General features: G+C 67.3%; 2 protein-coding genes and 1 long non-coding RNA gene across 3 annotated transcripts; 2 read left to right on the top strand and 1 right to left on the bottom strand.

The window, feature by feature from the left end:
• Window positions 1–127: 127 nt before the first annotated feature.
• Window positions 128–7,589, top strand: THBS3 (thrombospondin 3). Its single transcript, XM_048288455.1, has 23 exons — window positions 128–257; window positions 962–1,168; window positions 1,331–1,587; window positions 1,679–1,781; window positions 2,001–2,027; window positions 2,306–2,388; window positions 2,485–2,536; window positions 2,622–2,770; window positions 2,912–3,052; window positions 3,223–3,300; window positions 3,383–3,535; window positions 3,637–3,747; window positions 3,854–3,961; window positions 4,185–4,344; window positions 4,433–4,551; window positions 4,675–4,727; window positions 4,885–5,078; window positions 5,153–5,331; window positions 5,444–5,492; window positions 5,660–5,856; window positions 5,935–6,107; window positions 6,996–7,135; window positions 7,290–7,589. The coding sequence occupies exons 1-23, from the start codon at window positions 179–181 to the stop codon at window positions 7,346–7,348; spliced, it is 2,871 nt and encodes a 956-aa protein (XP_048144412.1). The 5' UTR covers window positions 128–178; the 3' UTR covers window positions 7,349–7,589.
• Window positions 3,604–4,957, bottom strand: LOC125318153. Its single transcript, XR_007200273.1, has 2 exons — window positions 4,868–4,957; window positions 3,604–4,692 (listed from the first exon to the last, which is right to left on the bottom strand). It is a non-coding gene; the product is annotated as an uncharacterized LOC125318153 (long non-coding RNA).
• A 490-nt stretch (window positions 7,590–8,079) lies between the features above and the next one.
• On the top strand, window positions 8,080–15,282 carry MUC1 (mucin 1, cell surface associated). Its single transcript, XM_048288570.1, has 7 exons — window positions 8,080–11,135; window positions 11,943–12,523; window positions 12,700–12,773; window positions 12,876–13,018; window positions 13,282–13,400; window positions 13,504–13,650; window positions 14,539–15,282. Exons 1-7 carry the CDS (start codon window positions 11,096–11,098, stop codon window positions 14,611–14,613), a joined length of 1,179 nt encoding a protein of 392 aa, XP_048144527.1. The 5' UTR covers window positions 8,080–11,095; the 3' UTR covers window positions 14,614–15,282.
• Window positions 15,283–15,452: the final 170 nt, after the last annotated feature.

Below are 15,452 nucleotides of genomic sequence, written 5' to 3'. Positions count from 1 at the left end.
GCCGGCACGGTGCCCTCCTCCGGGGCTGGGGCCGCAGCCGGTGGCTCGCCGGTGTCCCCGGGATGCGCCCGGTGATTGACGGCTCTTTGTTTCCTCCTCGCCGGCCCCGCCGGCCCCTCCCCCGTGCGCCACCCCGCCCCGCCGCGCTCCGCTCCGCACCGGCGGCAGCGGCGGCATCATGGGGGCACCGGGGGGCCCCGCGCTCCTGGCGCTGTTCCTGCTGGGCGCCGCCGCCGCGGCGCGTCCGGGGCTGCAAGGTACCGGAGGGGCTCGGGGCGGCGGTGGGGCGGCCCCGAAGGGGCGGCGGGACGGGCGACAGTCGGGGGTCGGCGGCGGCAGACCCCGTCCCACGGCCGCTGACAGCGGCTCTGCTCGCCCCGGGGAAGCTGCGGGCAGCGGGGACGCAGGAACGTTCATTCCCGAGGCGCGGGGTGGCCGCCGGTTCCGATGCTGGCTCGGGGCCGCGGGGGAGTGCCGCGGCGGGGGCTGACTCTGGCGCCGGAGCCCCTCTCGGTCTGCCCGGTGCGGCTGCACGGAACAGGCGGGCACCCGTGCGGCAGCGGGACCGAGTTGTCCGCGCTCCCCACTGAGCGCCCCGGGCCGGTACCGGGGGCCCGACCGTTCCTCCGGGATCTCCCGGTCCGGCCGCCCCTCGTTGGGGCTGGGCCGCGGGGGGCTCTGCGGAGCGGGATGCGGGGAAGCCCGGCTCCGGGCCGGGACTCCGCCGGTCTCGCCGGTGCGGGGGCTCCGCGGGTCCGTCTCGGAGGCGCTGCCGGTCCTGGAGCGCCACCGCGCGGGGGCGGCCCCGGAGCCCCCGGGGCTTCCCTGGTCCCCCCCGAGCCCGGCGGTCCAGGGACACCCCCACCCCATCCCCGCTCTGACCGCACCGGGCATCGCCGTAGTCACCGGCCGGAGCTGCGGCTGCCGGTGCAGAGGCGACCCCGGTGCTCGTCTCCCGCAGTCATCGACCTGCTGCTGGTGAGCGAGGCTCGGCAGATGGCCAGCGTGGCCCACAAGATCCGCATGGAGCTTCTGACTGTCAACGACGTGTACCTCCTCTCCACCTTCCGCCTGCCCCCCAAGCAAGGGGGGACCCTCTTTGGCCTCTACTCCAAGAAGGACAACACCCGATGGCTGGAGGTCTCTGTCGTGGGGAAGATCAACAAAGGTGGGTGCCCTCCGTGTGGGGATGGACTGGCCCTGCTCTTGCCGTGGCGCTCTGAGACAAACGGGACTGAGTTCCTGCAGGGAAGAGCAATGGGCACACGCTGGTGCCACGGTGCCGCCAGTGCTGTGGGGGAGCTGACGGCCCCTTCCCGCTCCTCCGCAGTCCTGGTGCGGTACCTGCGGGAGGACAACAAGGTGCACTCGGTCAACCTGCAGCACGCGCAGCTGGCGGACGGGCAGAGCCACTCTGTCATCGTGCGCCTGAGCGGGCTGCGGAGGGACACGCTGAGCGTGGAGCTCTACGTCGACTGCAAGCAGATGGACTCCAGCGTGGGGCTGCCTGAGCTGTCTGAGATCCCCCTGGCCGAGGTGGAGTCCATCGAGGTGCGCACAGGGATGAAGGCCTACCAGAGGATGCAGGTGAGTGCCAGGGGGATTGAGACCTCAGCCACTGCACCCGGGGGGATGGGCAGAGCCCCCCATGCTGACTGCATCTCCCCACGCACATCAGGGGTTCGTAGAGTCGATGAAGCTGATCCTGGGAGGGTCCATGAGCCGTGTGGGGGCCTTGAGCGAGTGCCCTTTCCAAGGAGATGAGTCCATTCACAGTGCAGGTAATGGCTTGGGGGGCTTACGGGGTCACCTGTGTGGGCCGTGGCACAGGGAGGTGGGGGCGACAGCACAGAGGGATGTTCTGGCCCCTCCTGGCCCAGTGTCCCCACACAGGTGGGAGTTCCAGTGCTGCACGTGTGCTGACCAGGAGTGACTGTGTGAGGTGACTCTGCTGGGGTGTGACAGCAGCGTTTGGTAATGTCTCATCTCTCTCCTTGCAGTGACGAGCGTGCTGGCCTCCATCCTGGGTGAGTCCCTGCTCTGCTTCCCTCGTCCCCTGGTGTGAGGCATTTGGGGCTCCACGGAGGCAGAGATGCCTCCACAGCCTGTCCCAGTGCCCCATGTGGGATCAGAGGGTGTGGGGTGTGCTACAGGAAAAGGGGCCCTGCGTGAACCAGGGAGAAGGATGGGCTGTTGGGTGCCTCATCCTCCCAGCTCAGTGCCAATGGGCAGAGCAGTCCTGGCCCACAGCCCTGGGAGGCCGTGTCCGTCCTGGGATTGACCTTGTCCTTTCTGCTGCTGGCAGGTGAGCAGACCAAGGCACTGGTCACGCAGCTGACCCTCTTCAACCGGGTCCTGAGCGAGCTGCGGGAAGACATTAGGGACCAGGTGGGACTGGGGAGGTTACTGGCACTCCCTGGGCTGGATTTCCCTAGAGCACGGTGCCAGCACCCTCCTGATGCTCCGTGCTCTGCTGCCTTGCAGGTGAAGGAGATGTCTCTGATCCGCAACACCATCATGGAGTGCCAGGTCTGCGGTGAGTGCTGGCAAGGGCTCTGCTCCCGCCTCGGGGGGCAAAGGGCCACCTTGTTTCAGCCCTCACCTGCCTCTCCTCTCCTCAGGCTTCCACGAGCAGCGGTCCCGCTGCAACCCCAATCCCTGCTTCAGTGGCGTGGACTGCATGGAGACGTACGAGTACCCCGGGTACCGCTGCGGGCCCTGCCCACCGGGGCTGGAGGGCAACGGCACACACTGCGTCGACATCGAGGAGGTGGGCACGGTCTGGGGGGGATCAGCAGCCCTGGCAGTGCCAGGGCTGTACCTGCAGAGGACGCTTCTTCTCGGCAAGACCCCACCGAGATGCGGGATGCTGTGCCCGAGGATGAAGCCTGTCTCTCTCCCGTTGTTGCAGTGTGCCCATGCCAACCCCTGCTTCCCTGGCTCCAAGTGCATCAACACAGCCCCTGGGTTCCGCTGCGAGCCCTGTCCCCGCGGCTATCGAGGCAACACCGTCTCTGGCGTGGGGGTGGATTATGCCAGGGCCAGCAAGCAGGTGAGTGCAGTGCCACGGGACTCGGCCAGGCCCCCGTGGGATCTCCGGAGTGCAGGACAGGGCAGAGGATGCAGTGCCTGTGGAGTAGGACAGCTTCCTGGGGGCAGGAATGGGCACAGCCACCCACGGGGAAAGGTCCCAGGTGAACGTTTCTCCCCCACTGCTCACAGGTTTGCACGGATATCGATGAATGCAACGATGGGAACAATGGGGGCTGCGACCCCAACTCCATCTGCACCAACACGCTGGTGAGCAGCGCTGTCCCGCTGCCTCCCTGGCTCCCAGGGCCGCTCAGCTCTCCTCATCCCACCCCTGCCCTCTCTCCCCCAGGGCTCCTACAAGTGCGGGCCCTGCAAGTTGGGCTTTGTGGGGAACCAATCATCTGGCTGCGTCCCGCACAAGTCCTGCAGCACTCCCACCTCCAACCCCTGTGACATTAACGGCTTCTGCCTGTTCGAGAGGAACGGGGAGATCTCCTGTGCGGTGAGCAGGGGACAGGGACAGGAGGAGGGTGTAGGGACTGCAGCATGGCACCATTGGTCCTGCCAGAGCCCTTTTCAGCCCCCGATCTCGTCTTTATTCAGTGCAACGTGGGCTGGGCTGGCAACGGCAACGTGTGTGGGCAAGACACAGACCTGGATGGGTACCCAGACGAGCCCCTGCCCTGCATTGACAACAACAAGCACTGCAAGCAGGTGGGCTCCTGGAAGGGGGGCACGGGGTGCAGGGCACAGGGTCCACAGCAGGGCTGTGCTCCAGACCTCGTCTCCTCCCCGTTCCTAATGCTGGCTGTGCCTGCAGGACAACTGCCGCCTGACGCCCAATTCTGGGCAGGAGGATGCTGACAACGACGGCATCGGGGACCAATGCGATGACGACGCTGATGGTGATGGTGTCAAGAATGTGGAGGTGGCTGTGCTGGGCGGGTGGCCATGCCAGTGGCTCTAGGAGGGCTTCTCCTTTTGGCTCAGTTCTGAGTCCCTCAAGATGCCTCTCCTGGGGAGCAGCAGGCTGGTGGCTTGGGAATGGTCTCAGAGTGCTGGAGACGTCCTTCTGCCCTCACCACTGTGGGACTGTGGCCTCTCGTCTGCCTGCCACCGCAGCGACAACATCCCTGTCCTATTCTCCGCAGGACAACTGCCGGCTCTTCCCCAACAAGGACCAACAGAACTCGGACACGGACTCCTTTGGAGACGCCTGTGACAACTGCCCCAATGTGCCCAACAATGACCAGCGGGACACAGACAGCAATGGCGAGGGGGATGCTTGTGATAATGACATTGATGGGGACGGTGAGCGGCTGTTGGGTCGACCTGGCTGTGCCAGGGGGGCTGTCCCGCAGGGATGGGGAAGGGTATCCACCCAGTGCTATCCTTGCAGGGATACCCAACATGCTGGATAACTGTCCCAAGGTGCCCAACCCTCTGCAGACTGATCGGGATGAGGACGGTGTTGGGGATGCCTGTGACAGTTGCCCTGAAATGAGCAACCCCACTCAGGTATGGCTGGGGCCAGGCTGGGCCAGGGGGCCTGGGATGAGTGGGGTCTGGCCCAGTGGGGAGCAGGGGGTCCTTCTCCTCGCCCTGGGATGTCCACTGAATTAGGGCTCCGCTCTCCTCCAGACAGATATGGACAGTGACCTGGTAGGAGACATCTGTGACACCAACGAGGACAGGTGTGGACAGCACTGCAGTGGGGTGACCTCCCCATTGTGTCCCTGAGGGCAGAACTGGGCTCCCGGTTCAGGGAGGGACAATGGGGTCTTCAGGGAGCTGGGGTGTGGTGCCAGATCCCTGATTTTGGCATTGCTCTGACCTTGTTCTTGCTCCCAGTGATGGGGATGGGCATCAGGACACCAAGGACAACTGTGCCGAGATCCCCAACAGCTCCCAGCTGGACTCGGACAACGATGGGCTGGGGGATGACTGCGACAATGACGATGACAACGATGGCATCCCGGATTATGTGGCACCTGGCCCAGACAACTGCCGTCTCATTCCCAATCCCAACCAGAAAGACTCGGATGGTGAGCACGGGGTGGGCAGGGGGAGGCAGACCTGCGTGGGCTCAGCCCAGCCCTGACTGGGCACGTGTCCCCAGGGAACGGCGTGGGTGATGTCTGTGAGGAGGACTTCGACAATGACACGGTGGTGGACCAGCTGGACGTGTGCCCCGAGAGCGCCGAGGTGACACTGACCGACTTCCGCGCCTACCAGACTGTCATCCTGGACCCCGAGGGGGACGCCCAGATTGACCCCAACTGGGTTGTCCTCAACCAGGTGTGGGTGCTGTGCCCCGTGTTTCTGGGGGCTGCGCTGCAGGGTGGAAGTTGAGGGGACTGGGAGGTCCCCAGGGGTTCTGGGGTGCCCCTCACCCAGCTGTCCCCCACAGGGCATGGAGATCGTGCAGACCATGAACAGTGACCCGGGTTTGGCTGTGGGTAAGATATGTTCACCCACCCACAGACTCTGGGGGCAGCCCCCCCTGCTCCCACCCCCCAGTGCCGAGGAGTGAGGGCCGGTTCTTTGCCCCACAGAGGGGTGAAGGGTGGGTGGGCTGGGAGTTCCGTGGGGAGAGAGGGCTCCCCGCAGCGTTTCCTGCCTGTAGGTTACACAGCCTTCAACGGCGTGGACTTTGAGGGCACCTTCCATGTCAACACCATCACCGATGATGACTACGCCGGCTTCATCTTCAGCTACCAGGACAGCGCCAGCTTCTACGTGGTGATGTGGAAGCAGACGGAGCAGACGTACTGGCAGGCCACCCCCTTCCGTGCTGTGGCCGAGCCAGGGCTGCAGCTCAAGGTGGGTGGTGGCCCCACCCGTGGGCCGGGTCAGGACCCCCCTGTTCAGGTCCCCCCTGAAACCCTCACGCACCCACAGGCGGTGAAGTCCTCGACGGGCCCTGGGGAGCACCTGCGCAATGCGCTGTGGCACACGGGCCACACGCCCGACCATGTCCGCCTGCTCTGGAAGGACCCCCGGAACGTCGGCTGGAGGGACAAGACATCCTACCGCTGGCAGCTGGCACACAGGCCCCAGGTGGGCTACATCAGGTAAGTGGGGGGGGCACGGGGGCTGCTGGGGTGGGGGCTGCACTCACCACGGTGCAGGATGGGGTTCAGCCCCAGTGGGACCACACCAGTGGGGGGGGATGCTGGTCATTGGTGAGAAACCAACCCTAGTGTGAACCCGCCCCGGTGAAGATGATGATAACCATGAGTAGGGGTCCTGCCCTGCGGAACCACCCCAGGGGTAGGATGGTGTCCATGAGGAGGCATTGTGCCCCCTGGGACCACCCTAGCGAGGGGATGCCGGCCACGGGGGGGATCCAGCCCTGTGGGACCACCCCAGTGTGGGGATAGCGGCCGTGGGGGAGCATCCAGCCCCGTGAGACCACCGCAGTGGGGGGATGTCGGCCGTGGGGAGGGGTTCTTCCCGGTGGGGCCGCAGCCGCGTTTCTCCTTTAAGGCTCCCGCCGGGGCGGCCGCGGCGGGGGAGCTCCGCCGCCGGGCCCTCCGCCCCCCGGGCCCCCGGGGCCATTGTCCCGTCGCCATGGCGACCCCGCCGGCGCCTTTCACATGCAAAGCGCCCGACAAAGGCGGCGGGGCCGGGCCGGGGGCGGCGCGGGGGGCTTCAGCCCGGCCACGGCGGGGGGCCCCGGCCCGGGGATCCAGCCGATCCGGTACCCCCGGCCCAGCCCCCCGCAGGATGCCCCAGCTCCAGCCCGGTGCCACCGTCCCCGGGTCGGGATACTCGGGGCCCGGTGTCGGTCGTGGAAGGGTTCCAGTGGGGTCCAGGTGCTGGCCCCGATGGCGTCTCAGTGGGATCCCGATGTTTGCCCCGGTCGGATACCGGCGGGGTCCCGGTGGAATCCCGGGGCTGGCCCCGGCGGGGTCCCGGTGAGGTCCCGCTGACCGGTCGGGCCCCGTTCCCCCCCGCAGGGTCCGTCTGTACGAGGGCCCGCAGCTGGTGGCCGACTCCGGCGTGATCATTGACACCACGATGCGCGGGGGCCGTCTGGGGGTCTTCTGCTTCTCCCAGGAGAACATCATCTGGTCCAACCTGCAGTACCGCTGCAACGGTGAGCAGGGCCCCCGGGACCCCCGCACCGGCCCGGCGGCCGGCCGAGCATCCCTTCCCTCGCCCCTGCGGCGGGGCTCAGTCCTGGGCCGGGGGCTTTAGCGGGGCTTGCTTCCCCCGCGGGCTCCTGACGCCCCCCGCGCTGCTCCCCACAGACACGATCCCTGCCGACTTCGAGCCCTTCCGCCGGTTCCTGCTGGAGGGACGCGAGTGACCGCGCCCGGCACGGGCCTCCCCCGCCAGCGGCACCGGTGGCGCTCCGGGCCCCCGCCGCCAGCGGCACCCGGGGGCGCACCGGGCCCCGCCGCTCCTCCCGGCCGGGCCCCGTTCCCGGCCCCCCGCGGACTTTGCACTGCCAGTACCGGGGCCCCGCAGTGCCGGGGCTCCCCCCACGCCTGCCCCGGGCGCTCCGGTCCTTGCCCCACGCCTGGCCATAAAGTTTTGAGTGTTTTCTAGCCTGCGCGCCCGGTCCCTGGGGGTTCCCGCTGGCCCGAGAGGGCTGTGGGTCCCCCCCACCCCCGTGCTCTCGGCTCCGTCCCGCGCCGTCCTCCCGGTGGTCGCGGGGTTGGGTCAGTGCCCGGCCGGTCCCACCGGCGCAGCCCGCGGCGGCGGGAGGCCGGGACGAGTGCAATATTGGTGGGCGAGAGCACAACACTGCACCGCATCCCGGCCCTCCCGCCGCCCCGGAGGGAGCGGAGCCGCCGCCGCCGCCGCCCGGGCCGCTCCGTGGGAACTGCGCGGCGCTCACCGCGGCTCGGCGGCAGGGACCGGTCGCCACGGCGACGGCTGTCCCGGCAACGCGGCGGAATGTGCCCCCACCCCCCCCACCCCGCCCGCCCCGGAGCGCGCGGCCCCGGCACCGGCCCGGCCCCCCCGCCCCGCGGCGGCGGCGGCGACAATGGGCGCGGCGGCACCGGGCCCCTCTTAAAAGGGCAACGCGGGGCTGCCCTCCGGTGTTGGGGCCGGGACCGGGGCCGGTGCCTGTGCTCGTTCCCGGCCCGGGGCCGCGGCGGGAGCGCAGCCGGCCCTCCCCGGGGGTACCGGACAGGTGAAATCACCGCTTGGTACTGAGCGCCTCGTCCCGCGTCCCCGAGCTGCGAGGGGAGACCGCGGGTCCCTTTCCTTTTCCGGTCCTTCTCCTGCTCCCTCTCCGGTCCCGGTCCAGTACCGTTCCCGATTCCATTCCTGCTGCGGTCCCGCTCCTCTTCTGCTCCATCTCCTGCTCCCTCTCCTAGTCCCTCTCCCGCTCCAGTTTCGCTCTAGTCCCGTTCCCGCTCCGGTCTCGCTCCAGTATCGGTCTCACTCCCGCTCTGCATTACTCTAGCCGACTCCCGATTCCGCTCCCGCTCTCTTTCCAGCAGCGGTTCCGCTCCCGCTCGGCTCTGGCTCCAGTCCTAGTCCCGGTCTCACTCCCGGTCTCGCTCCAGTAGCGGTCCCCTTCCCCCTCCCGCTCCGGTCTCACTCCAGTCCCTCTCCCCATTCCGGTCTCGCTCCTGTCGCGGTTTCGGTCCCGGTTCTTGTCCCGGTCCCGTCCGGCGGTGCCGGTGCGCGGTGCGAGCGTCGTGTGGGGCCGTGCCCGCCAGGGGGCGCCGCAGCTTCAGGGCCACCGGCCCGAGCCGGGAGGGGAACGGGGCGAGTCCGGACCCGCCGGACACGGACAGGCCGGACACAGGGGATGCACCGGGCACGGACAGGCCGGACACAGGGGATGCACCGAGCATGGGCAGGCCGGACACAGGGGATGCACCGGGCACGGGCAGGCCGGACACAGGGGATGCACCGGGCACGGACAGGCTGAACACAGGGGATGCACCGGGCACGGGCAGGCCGGACACAGAGGATGCACCGAGCACGGGCAGGCCGGACACAGGGGATGCACCGAGCATGGACAGGCCGGACACAGGGGATGCACCGGGCATGGACAGGCTGGACACATGGAACACACTGGACATGGATAGGCTGGACACAGGGGATCCACTGGACAGGGTGGACAAAAGGAACTCACCGGGCACAGTAGGGGTGTACACACAGGATCCCCCGGGCATGGACAGGGTGGACATATGGGACCCACTGGACATGGTGGGCATGGGTGTATGGGGCCCACTGGACAAGGACAAGCTGGACACAGCGGATCCACTAGGCATGAACAGGGTGGACACATGAGACCCACCGGACATGGTGGGCGTGGGCACACAGAATCCACTGGACATGGTGGGGTCGGGCAGATGGGACCCACGAGATGCACACAGGGTGGGCATATGGGACCCATTGAGCATGATGGGGGTGGACACGCAGGTCCCACCGGACACAAGGTGGACACATGGAACCCATGGGGTGTGGTGGCAGTGGACACACAGGACCCACTGCACATGGATGGGGTGGACACATGGGACTCACTGGACACATGAGAACCATCGGGCACAGCAGGGATGGGGACATAGGACCCACCGGTGGTGGGTGCCTGGGACCCACTGGGCATGGACAGGGTGGGCTAATGGCCCCCACTCCCAGAGCTGGCGGGTGAGGCGATTGCCACGAGAGAGCAGTTGCTGGGACCCCCTCCTGCCCCTCAGCCTCCCACACGTTGTGTCCTCTGTGGGTGTCTGCAGGAGGAAAACTTCAGCCCCCAACCCCCTGCTTTGGGGGGGATGGGGAGGTTCAGGGGAAAGCCCCCAGTGCTGAGCGGGGCTGGGGGTTGGGGCTGGAGCAGAGGGCAGCAGGGGTCAGCATCACTGCATGGGGGGAGCCATCCCCATGTTGAGGCCTTTCGGGAAGGGCATGTTTGCTCAGAGCTGCTGCCTGCACCTGCCTGGACATGGCCTGGCTTGCCAAGGCTGTGGCGGCCGTGGGGGGAGCAGAGTGCTGCTGGTTCCCATTCCACCTGCTCTGAAAGCTGGGCCATCCATCCCTTGCCCTCTTGTCACTGTGGCACGGAGGGTCCCCCCTCTCTGCTCCCCTTCTCGGCACCACCTCAGAACTCTTGGCCTGACTGGGGTGGCACTTTGGCTTCACACGAGGCTGGGCAGGAGCCAAGCATGGGGGTCCTGACTGAGACCTCCCCAGGAACTGGGACCCTCACGGGAATCAGCACCCTCCTGAGAGATTGGGGCTCTCCCAGGAATCAGGGCTCTCTGCAGGGCAGGGGCAGAGAGGGACCAGAGTAGCTTTTGATGCCTGTCCGTGCCAGGAGCACGTGTCACCTGCACCCAGGCACGGGCGGTGCCGTTACCTCAGGGGTGGGGCATTGGCGCCCAGCATCACCCGTGTCCTGAGTGGGGACGGGGGTTTGTGCCTGCTGGGGGGGGCCCCGGGACCTGGAGGGAGGTTACTGGGAGGTACTGGGATGCCGTGGGGCCCTGGGCTGTACCTGCGTAAGCATTTCGGGGGGGTCACCGGTGTTTATTTGAGTGTAGGGTGAGGCGATGACCAGCCGGTAATGATTAACCCTGGGCTGAGCCCAGGAGATGAGGCCCCCCTACACGAGGGGCTGGGGCGCTCCGTGTCCCCCTTGTGCCCCCCCTCCGTGCCCCCCACCAGGCCCTGGGGCCCGTGGCTCAGCCCACGGAGCCAGGCAGATGCTGCTCCCGCCCCTGCCCCAGGATGCCCGGCTACTGTCCCGTCCTGTGCCCCCACCCGAGGCTGGGTCCGCCCACGGCACGGGGACGCTGCCAGCGGTGTCCCCCCGACCCAGGGAAGCGCGAGAGACCCAGCCGGGGGGGGTGATGCTGCGGGGGCCCCACCGGCGCGGTGGCACCCCTGTGCCAAGTGGGGCAGAGCGACCCCCCCTCCCTGGAGCCGGCGGCGGGGTGGGGCCTCCCCACCTGCCCCAGGTGCTCTATAAAGCTCCGGCCGCTGTCGAGCTGCCAGTTCCGGATCCCTGGGTTGCAGCGTGTGCCACCGGCTAACGGGAAAGCAGCCATCGCCGGGCCCCACGAGGCGCCGGGACCCCCGGACGAGCCCCATGGCGTTCCCTGTCTTTCTGCTGCTGCTGCTGGGCACAGGTGAGGGGCTGGGGCCGGCGGCACCTCGAGCCAGAGGGAGCCGGGCAGGGAGCCGGGCAGGGGGGGAGGTACCGGGGCAGGGGGAGTGGAGCGGGGTCCCTTTGAAAGTGGGGACTGGGGGATACCGGAGCCAGTGGCATCCTGGCAGCAGGGACATTGTTGCCTCTCCTGGTCTGCCTCCGGGATGCAGCGAGCCGGGGCTGGTTGAGCCCAGGAAAGTCGGTACTGGGGGCTCAGACTGCGGCCCCTCTGCTGTGTCCGAAGGGCTCGGCCAAGGGCTGGGCTGTGCCGGGACCAGCCGGAGCAGGCTGTGCCCGGGGCTCGCAGGCTGGAATGCAGGTGTGTCCCGGTGAGCACCCGGACCCCGGGCTCTCCTCCAGTGCCGCCGGCTCCTGCAGCACCCTCTGGGAACCTGCCCGGGAGCTGCCTGTGCTGGCCCCCAGCCAGGCCAGGCAGCTCCGGGGGGTGCGGGGACACCCCAGCCTGTCACCCACAGCAAGGGGAGCTGTACTGGGTGGCAGCACGGCAGGGACACCCCAGGACGGAGGGGGCTGCAGGGCTGGGCACAGCGCTGGTGTCAGTGCCCAGACAGCACCACCTGGACCTTTGGTGGTGCCACAAGTGCCCAGCACCAGCCCCGATCGTGGGGTGTTGCCGAAGGCCTCGTTAGCCTCGTGGGCAGACGGAGCCTCTGGCTGTTGGCTCCTGGGGGTCGTGGTGCTTCCCACAGTGTCCGGCTGAGGAGCTGTTTTGGGTAAAACCTTCCCTAAGTGGGCTGCAGCCACTGACTCCTGGGGTTCCCTCCAGGTACACGTGCCATGACCACCGAGACAACCATGGAGATGGAAACCACCGAAACGACCACTGAGGAGATGACCACGGAAACGATGACCACCACCTTGTCTCCAAATATATTCCCCAAAATCACAGATGCCACTGTGTTCCCTGGCACAAACACCACGAACTTCCAGTTCAGCAACCGCTCCATGTCCAACAGCACTGTGGTGCCTGTCCTCAGCAGCCCAGCCACCTCCCACGGCAATGCCACCTCAAACAGCAGCAGCTGGGCCCCCCACTTTGGCACCAACAGCAGCTCTGCCGCTCCCGCCACCGTGGATGGCAGCAGCTCCAGCACCAAAGGCAATGGGAGCACCAGTGCTCAGATCTTTCCCACCAGAATAACGTCTGAGGGTGGCACGGCTCCCAGGCAGACCCCCACCAGGAGCGTTCCCAACCCCAGCAAAACCACGGGCCAGCTGCCCGCTGCCGTCCAGCTGCTCCTCCGTGTCCCGCTGTCCTTCCGCATCATCAACAAGAGCTTCAACGAGAGCCTGCATGACCCAGCATCCGAGGACTACAGGAGCCTGAGCCGCACTGTCCTGACCATGGTGAGTCCCAGTCCTGCCCCCGGGCCATGCTGGGAAGGAGCCACCTCCCCTTGGGGCTTTCCATGGAAGCGCCCCGAGCATCTGTTCTGCCAGCAGCTCCAGCCGCCCGGCCAGTTCTGCGTGGGGACAGGAAAGGGGGGTGGGGAGGTGGCCATGACCTCAATGCTTCCTTCCAGTTCGAACACGTCTTTGGCTGCGCGGGCTGCATGGGCACGCAGACCTACACCGGGTGCAGCGAGCTGCGGTACAGGTGAGCAGCACAGCGCCAGCAGGGCTGGTGTATCACAGTGTATCCCCCCGGTATGTAGCCCCTCGGGGGACAATCCAGGTGCTGATGCCTCCTCCCGTGCAGCCAAGGCTCGGTGGAGGTCCAGTCCACCCTCGTGTTTGGGAATGGAAGCGATGCCGTCACTCCCGACGCCGCTGAGCAGCGCCTGAGGAAGAGCCTGGACCAGAATGGCTTCATCATGGGCCTGCAGCTGGACAGCATCCAGAGTGAGAGGAGGCTCCAGGCTGGGGAGGGAGGGGGAATGGAGCCTGGGGGAAGCTGGGATGGCTCTATAAACATTGCCCTGTCCTGGCTGAGGCAAGGGGCCCTACTTGGTGCTGTGATGGACTTGGGACTTGCAGCAGGCGGAGCCAATGCACATTCCTGGTGCCTGTGGGAAGAGCAAGCAGATCCCACACAGGAGGGCTCAGCCCCTGCTGTCCTGTCCCAGGGGTCTCTCAGGGTTCTGTCCCAGCTCTGTTCCTTGCAGGCTCCACAGAGGTGATGTCCCCGGCTCCAGCACCCGTGGTCCCGGACTGGGCCATTGCTCTGTTGGTCCTGGTCAGCATCCTGCTGCTGTTCAGCATGTTCACCTGTCTCCTCCTGATGGTGAGACCCCATCCCCATCCCAGTCCTCACCTGCATTCTGCTGGTTGGTGCCCTGTCCCTGTCCCCACACCAGCCAGGCCCCAACCCCTTCTCTCTCCCCAAGAGCACCTGCACGTGCCGCCGGAAAAGCCAAGGGAAGCTGGACCTGCTCAGCCAGAAAGATTCCTACCACCCCATGGCTGAATACCTCCAGTACCAGAGCCACGGGCGCTACGCACCCCCCAACAGCAAACCCAACCCCTACAGCCAGGTGAGAGCGAGAGCCCCGTACCCGGGGTCCCGGCTGCTGCAGGGGCAGAGAGCAGGGCTGCATCCCCGCATTCTGGGTTAATGGCTAACGGGGATGGCAGGGCAGGGACAGGTGTCCGGGAGCTCGTCCCACACCAGCCTTGCCAGGAGGTGAGCATAACATTCACGCCTGGCTGGAGCGGGAGTGCGGCCGGCGCGGGCAGACCCGGCCTGGCTCCGGGGAGCTCCCAGCGACCTTGGGCAGCCGCTCCCTGCGCCCCGCCCCAGCGGCTCAGGGGGCTCGCTGCCTCCCCACCCTGCCCCTTCTCCTGCTCAGCTGTGTCCCAGCCAGACCCTCAGGTCTCCTGCTGTCACAGCATCCTCTGCCATGGGTGGGGAGCGGAGCTGGGGCACTGCAGGGCTGCTGGGGGGCTGAGGACACGATTCCCATAGCCAGCACCCCACATCCCGCACCAGCAGCTCCGAAACTGGAGCTGCGGGTGTGGCGCCAGGAGCTGCCTGGAGGCGCAAAGGGCTCCCCAAGGAGCGCTCCCCCCACGCGGGGCTGTGGGCGGGGGCCGTGTCCAGCTGCTCTGGCTCCCTTCGAGCAGCTCACCCTGTGCAAATACCAGGGGCCTGGGTAAATATTTACCTTCGCACTCGCCGGGCCGGCTTATCTTGCGGGAACACGGCCACCGCGGCTCCTCCTGCGCGCGGGGGGGCTCGGGGTGTCCGTGGGGGCCTGGAGTGCCCACAGTGCCCATGGCTGGGGGCAGCAGCCCACCACGATGGCAGGATGCAATTTTTGGTTGCCTGTAGTGGCCGTGGAGAGGGTGCAGAGCTTCCTCTGCTATCCTGGGCTGGGGGCTCAGCCCTGTCCTGACACCCCCTCACCTTTCCTCCCCCCAAGGTGGCCGGCAGCAGCACCAAGAGGGCCGGCACCTTCACCTACACCAACCCCGCCGCCGGCTCCGACAACCTCTGAGGGGCTCGCTGGGAAGGAGGGCGGCTGCCGAGGGGAGGGGGCGGCTGCAACCCCCCCACTCCCGGGGGAGCAGCACCGGCCCCGCGCACATCCCCCGGTGCTGCCCGGCCCCTCGCCGTGGGCAGCGGGAGCCGGATGGCTCTGGAGCAGCCGGATCCGTGCACATGCCAGAACTGGATGAACGAAGATTGGGGGCGGGAGGGAGGGTCCCGCACACCCCACGGTCCCTGCGCTCGCTTGGCTTTGCAACCCCGCTCAGTGCCGGGGGTGGAGGACTGGGCTGGTGCTCCCCCTGCGCTCACCCCCGGGGATTCAATGGCTCTTTTTGTGGTGTTATTTTATATAAATATCTCTATTTGCGGGGTGTTGGTGCCGGGCTTGGCTCGGCAGGGCAGCAGGCCCTCGGCTGGGGTATATTTATCGCAGTTACAATAAAAGGACGGGGGCAGCCATGTGTCCCCAGGGCTGCACTGTGGTGTGGCAGGGGGGCTTCTCTGGGACAGTGACTCCCCTCTCGTGGCTGTCACCCACCCAGGTGGCCTCGGCTTGGGTGGTGGCTCTTGTTTCCCGATCCAGGCAGTCCTGGTGTTGCTGCTGGGGGTGTCACCGTGTCCCTGGTCCCTGCATGCCTCTGGATGTGACATGTCCTGCCAGACTCCATCCCTCTCATCCCTCCTGTGCTCTCGGTTTCTGTTCACGGTCAGACGTGTCTTGTTTGACACGGCCGGTTTCCCCACGGCTGCACAGGCGGAATGCGCCGGTGCTGACGGGGCCGTGCAGCTGCACGTGTGTCCCTGGGTGCATGCGGCGTGTCCTGCTTCCGGCCCCTGCCCGGCTGG

The sequence above is a fragment of the Corvus hawaiiensis genome, chromosome 29, assembly GCF_020740725.1.
Source record: "Corvus hawaiiensis isolate bCorHaw1 chromosome 29, bCorHaw1.pri.cur, whole genome shotgun sequence".
In the NCBI taxonomy this organism is placed as follows: domain Eukaryota; kingdom Metazoa; phylum Chordata; class Aves; order Passeriformes; family Corvidae; genus Corvus; species Corvus hawaiiensis.
Note: the sequence above shows the minus strand (reverse complement) of the source record. Positions and strands in the feature narration are given on the sequence as shown.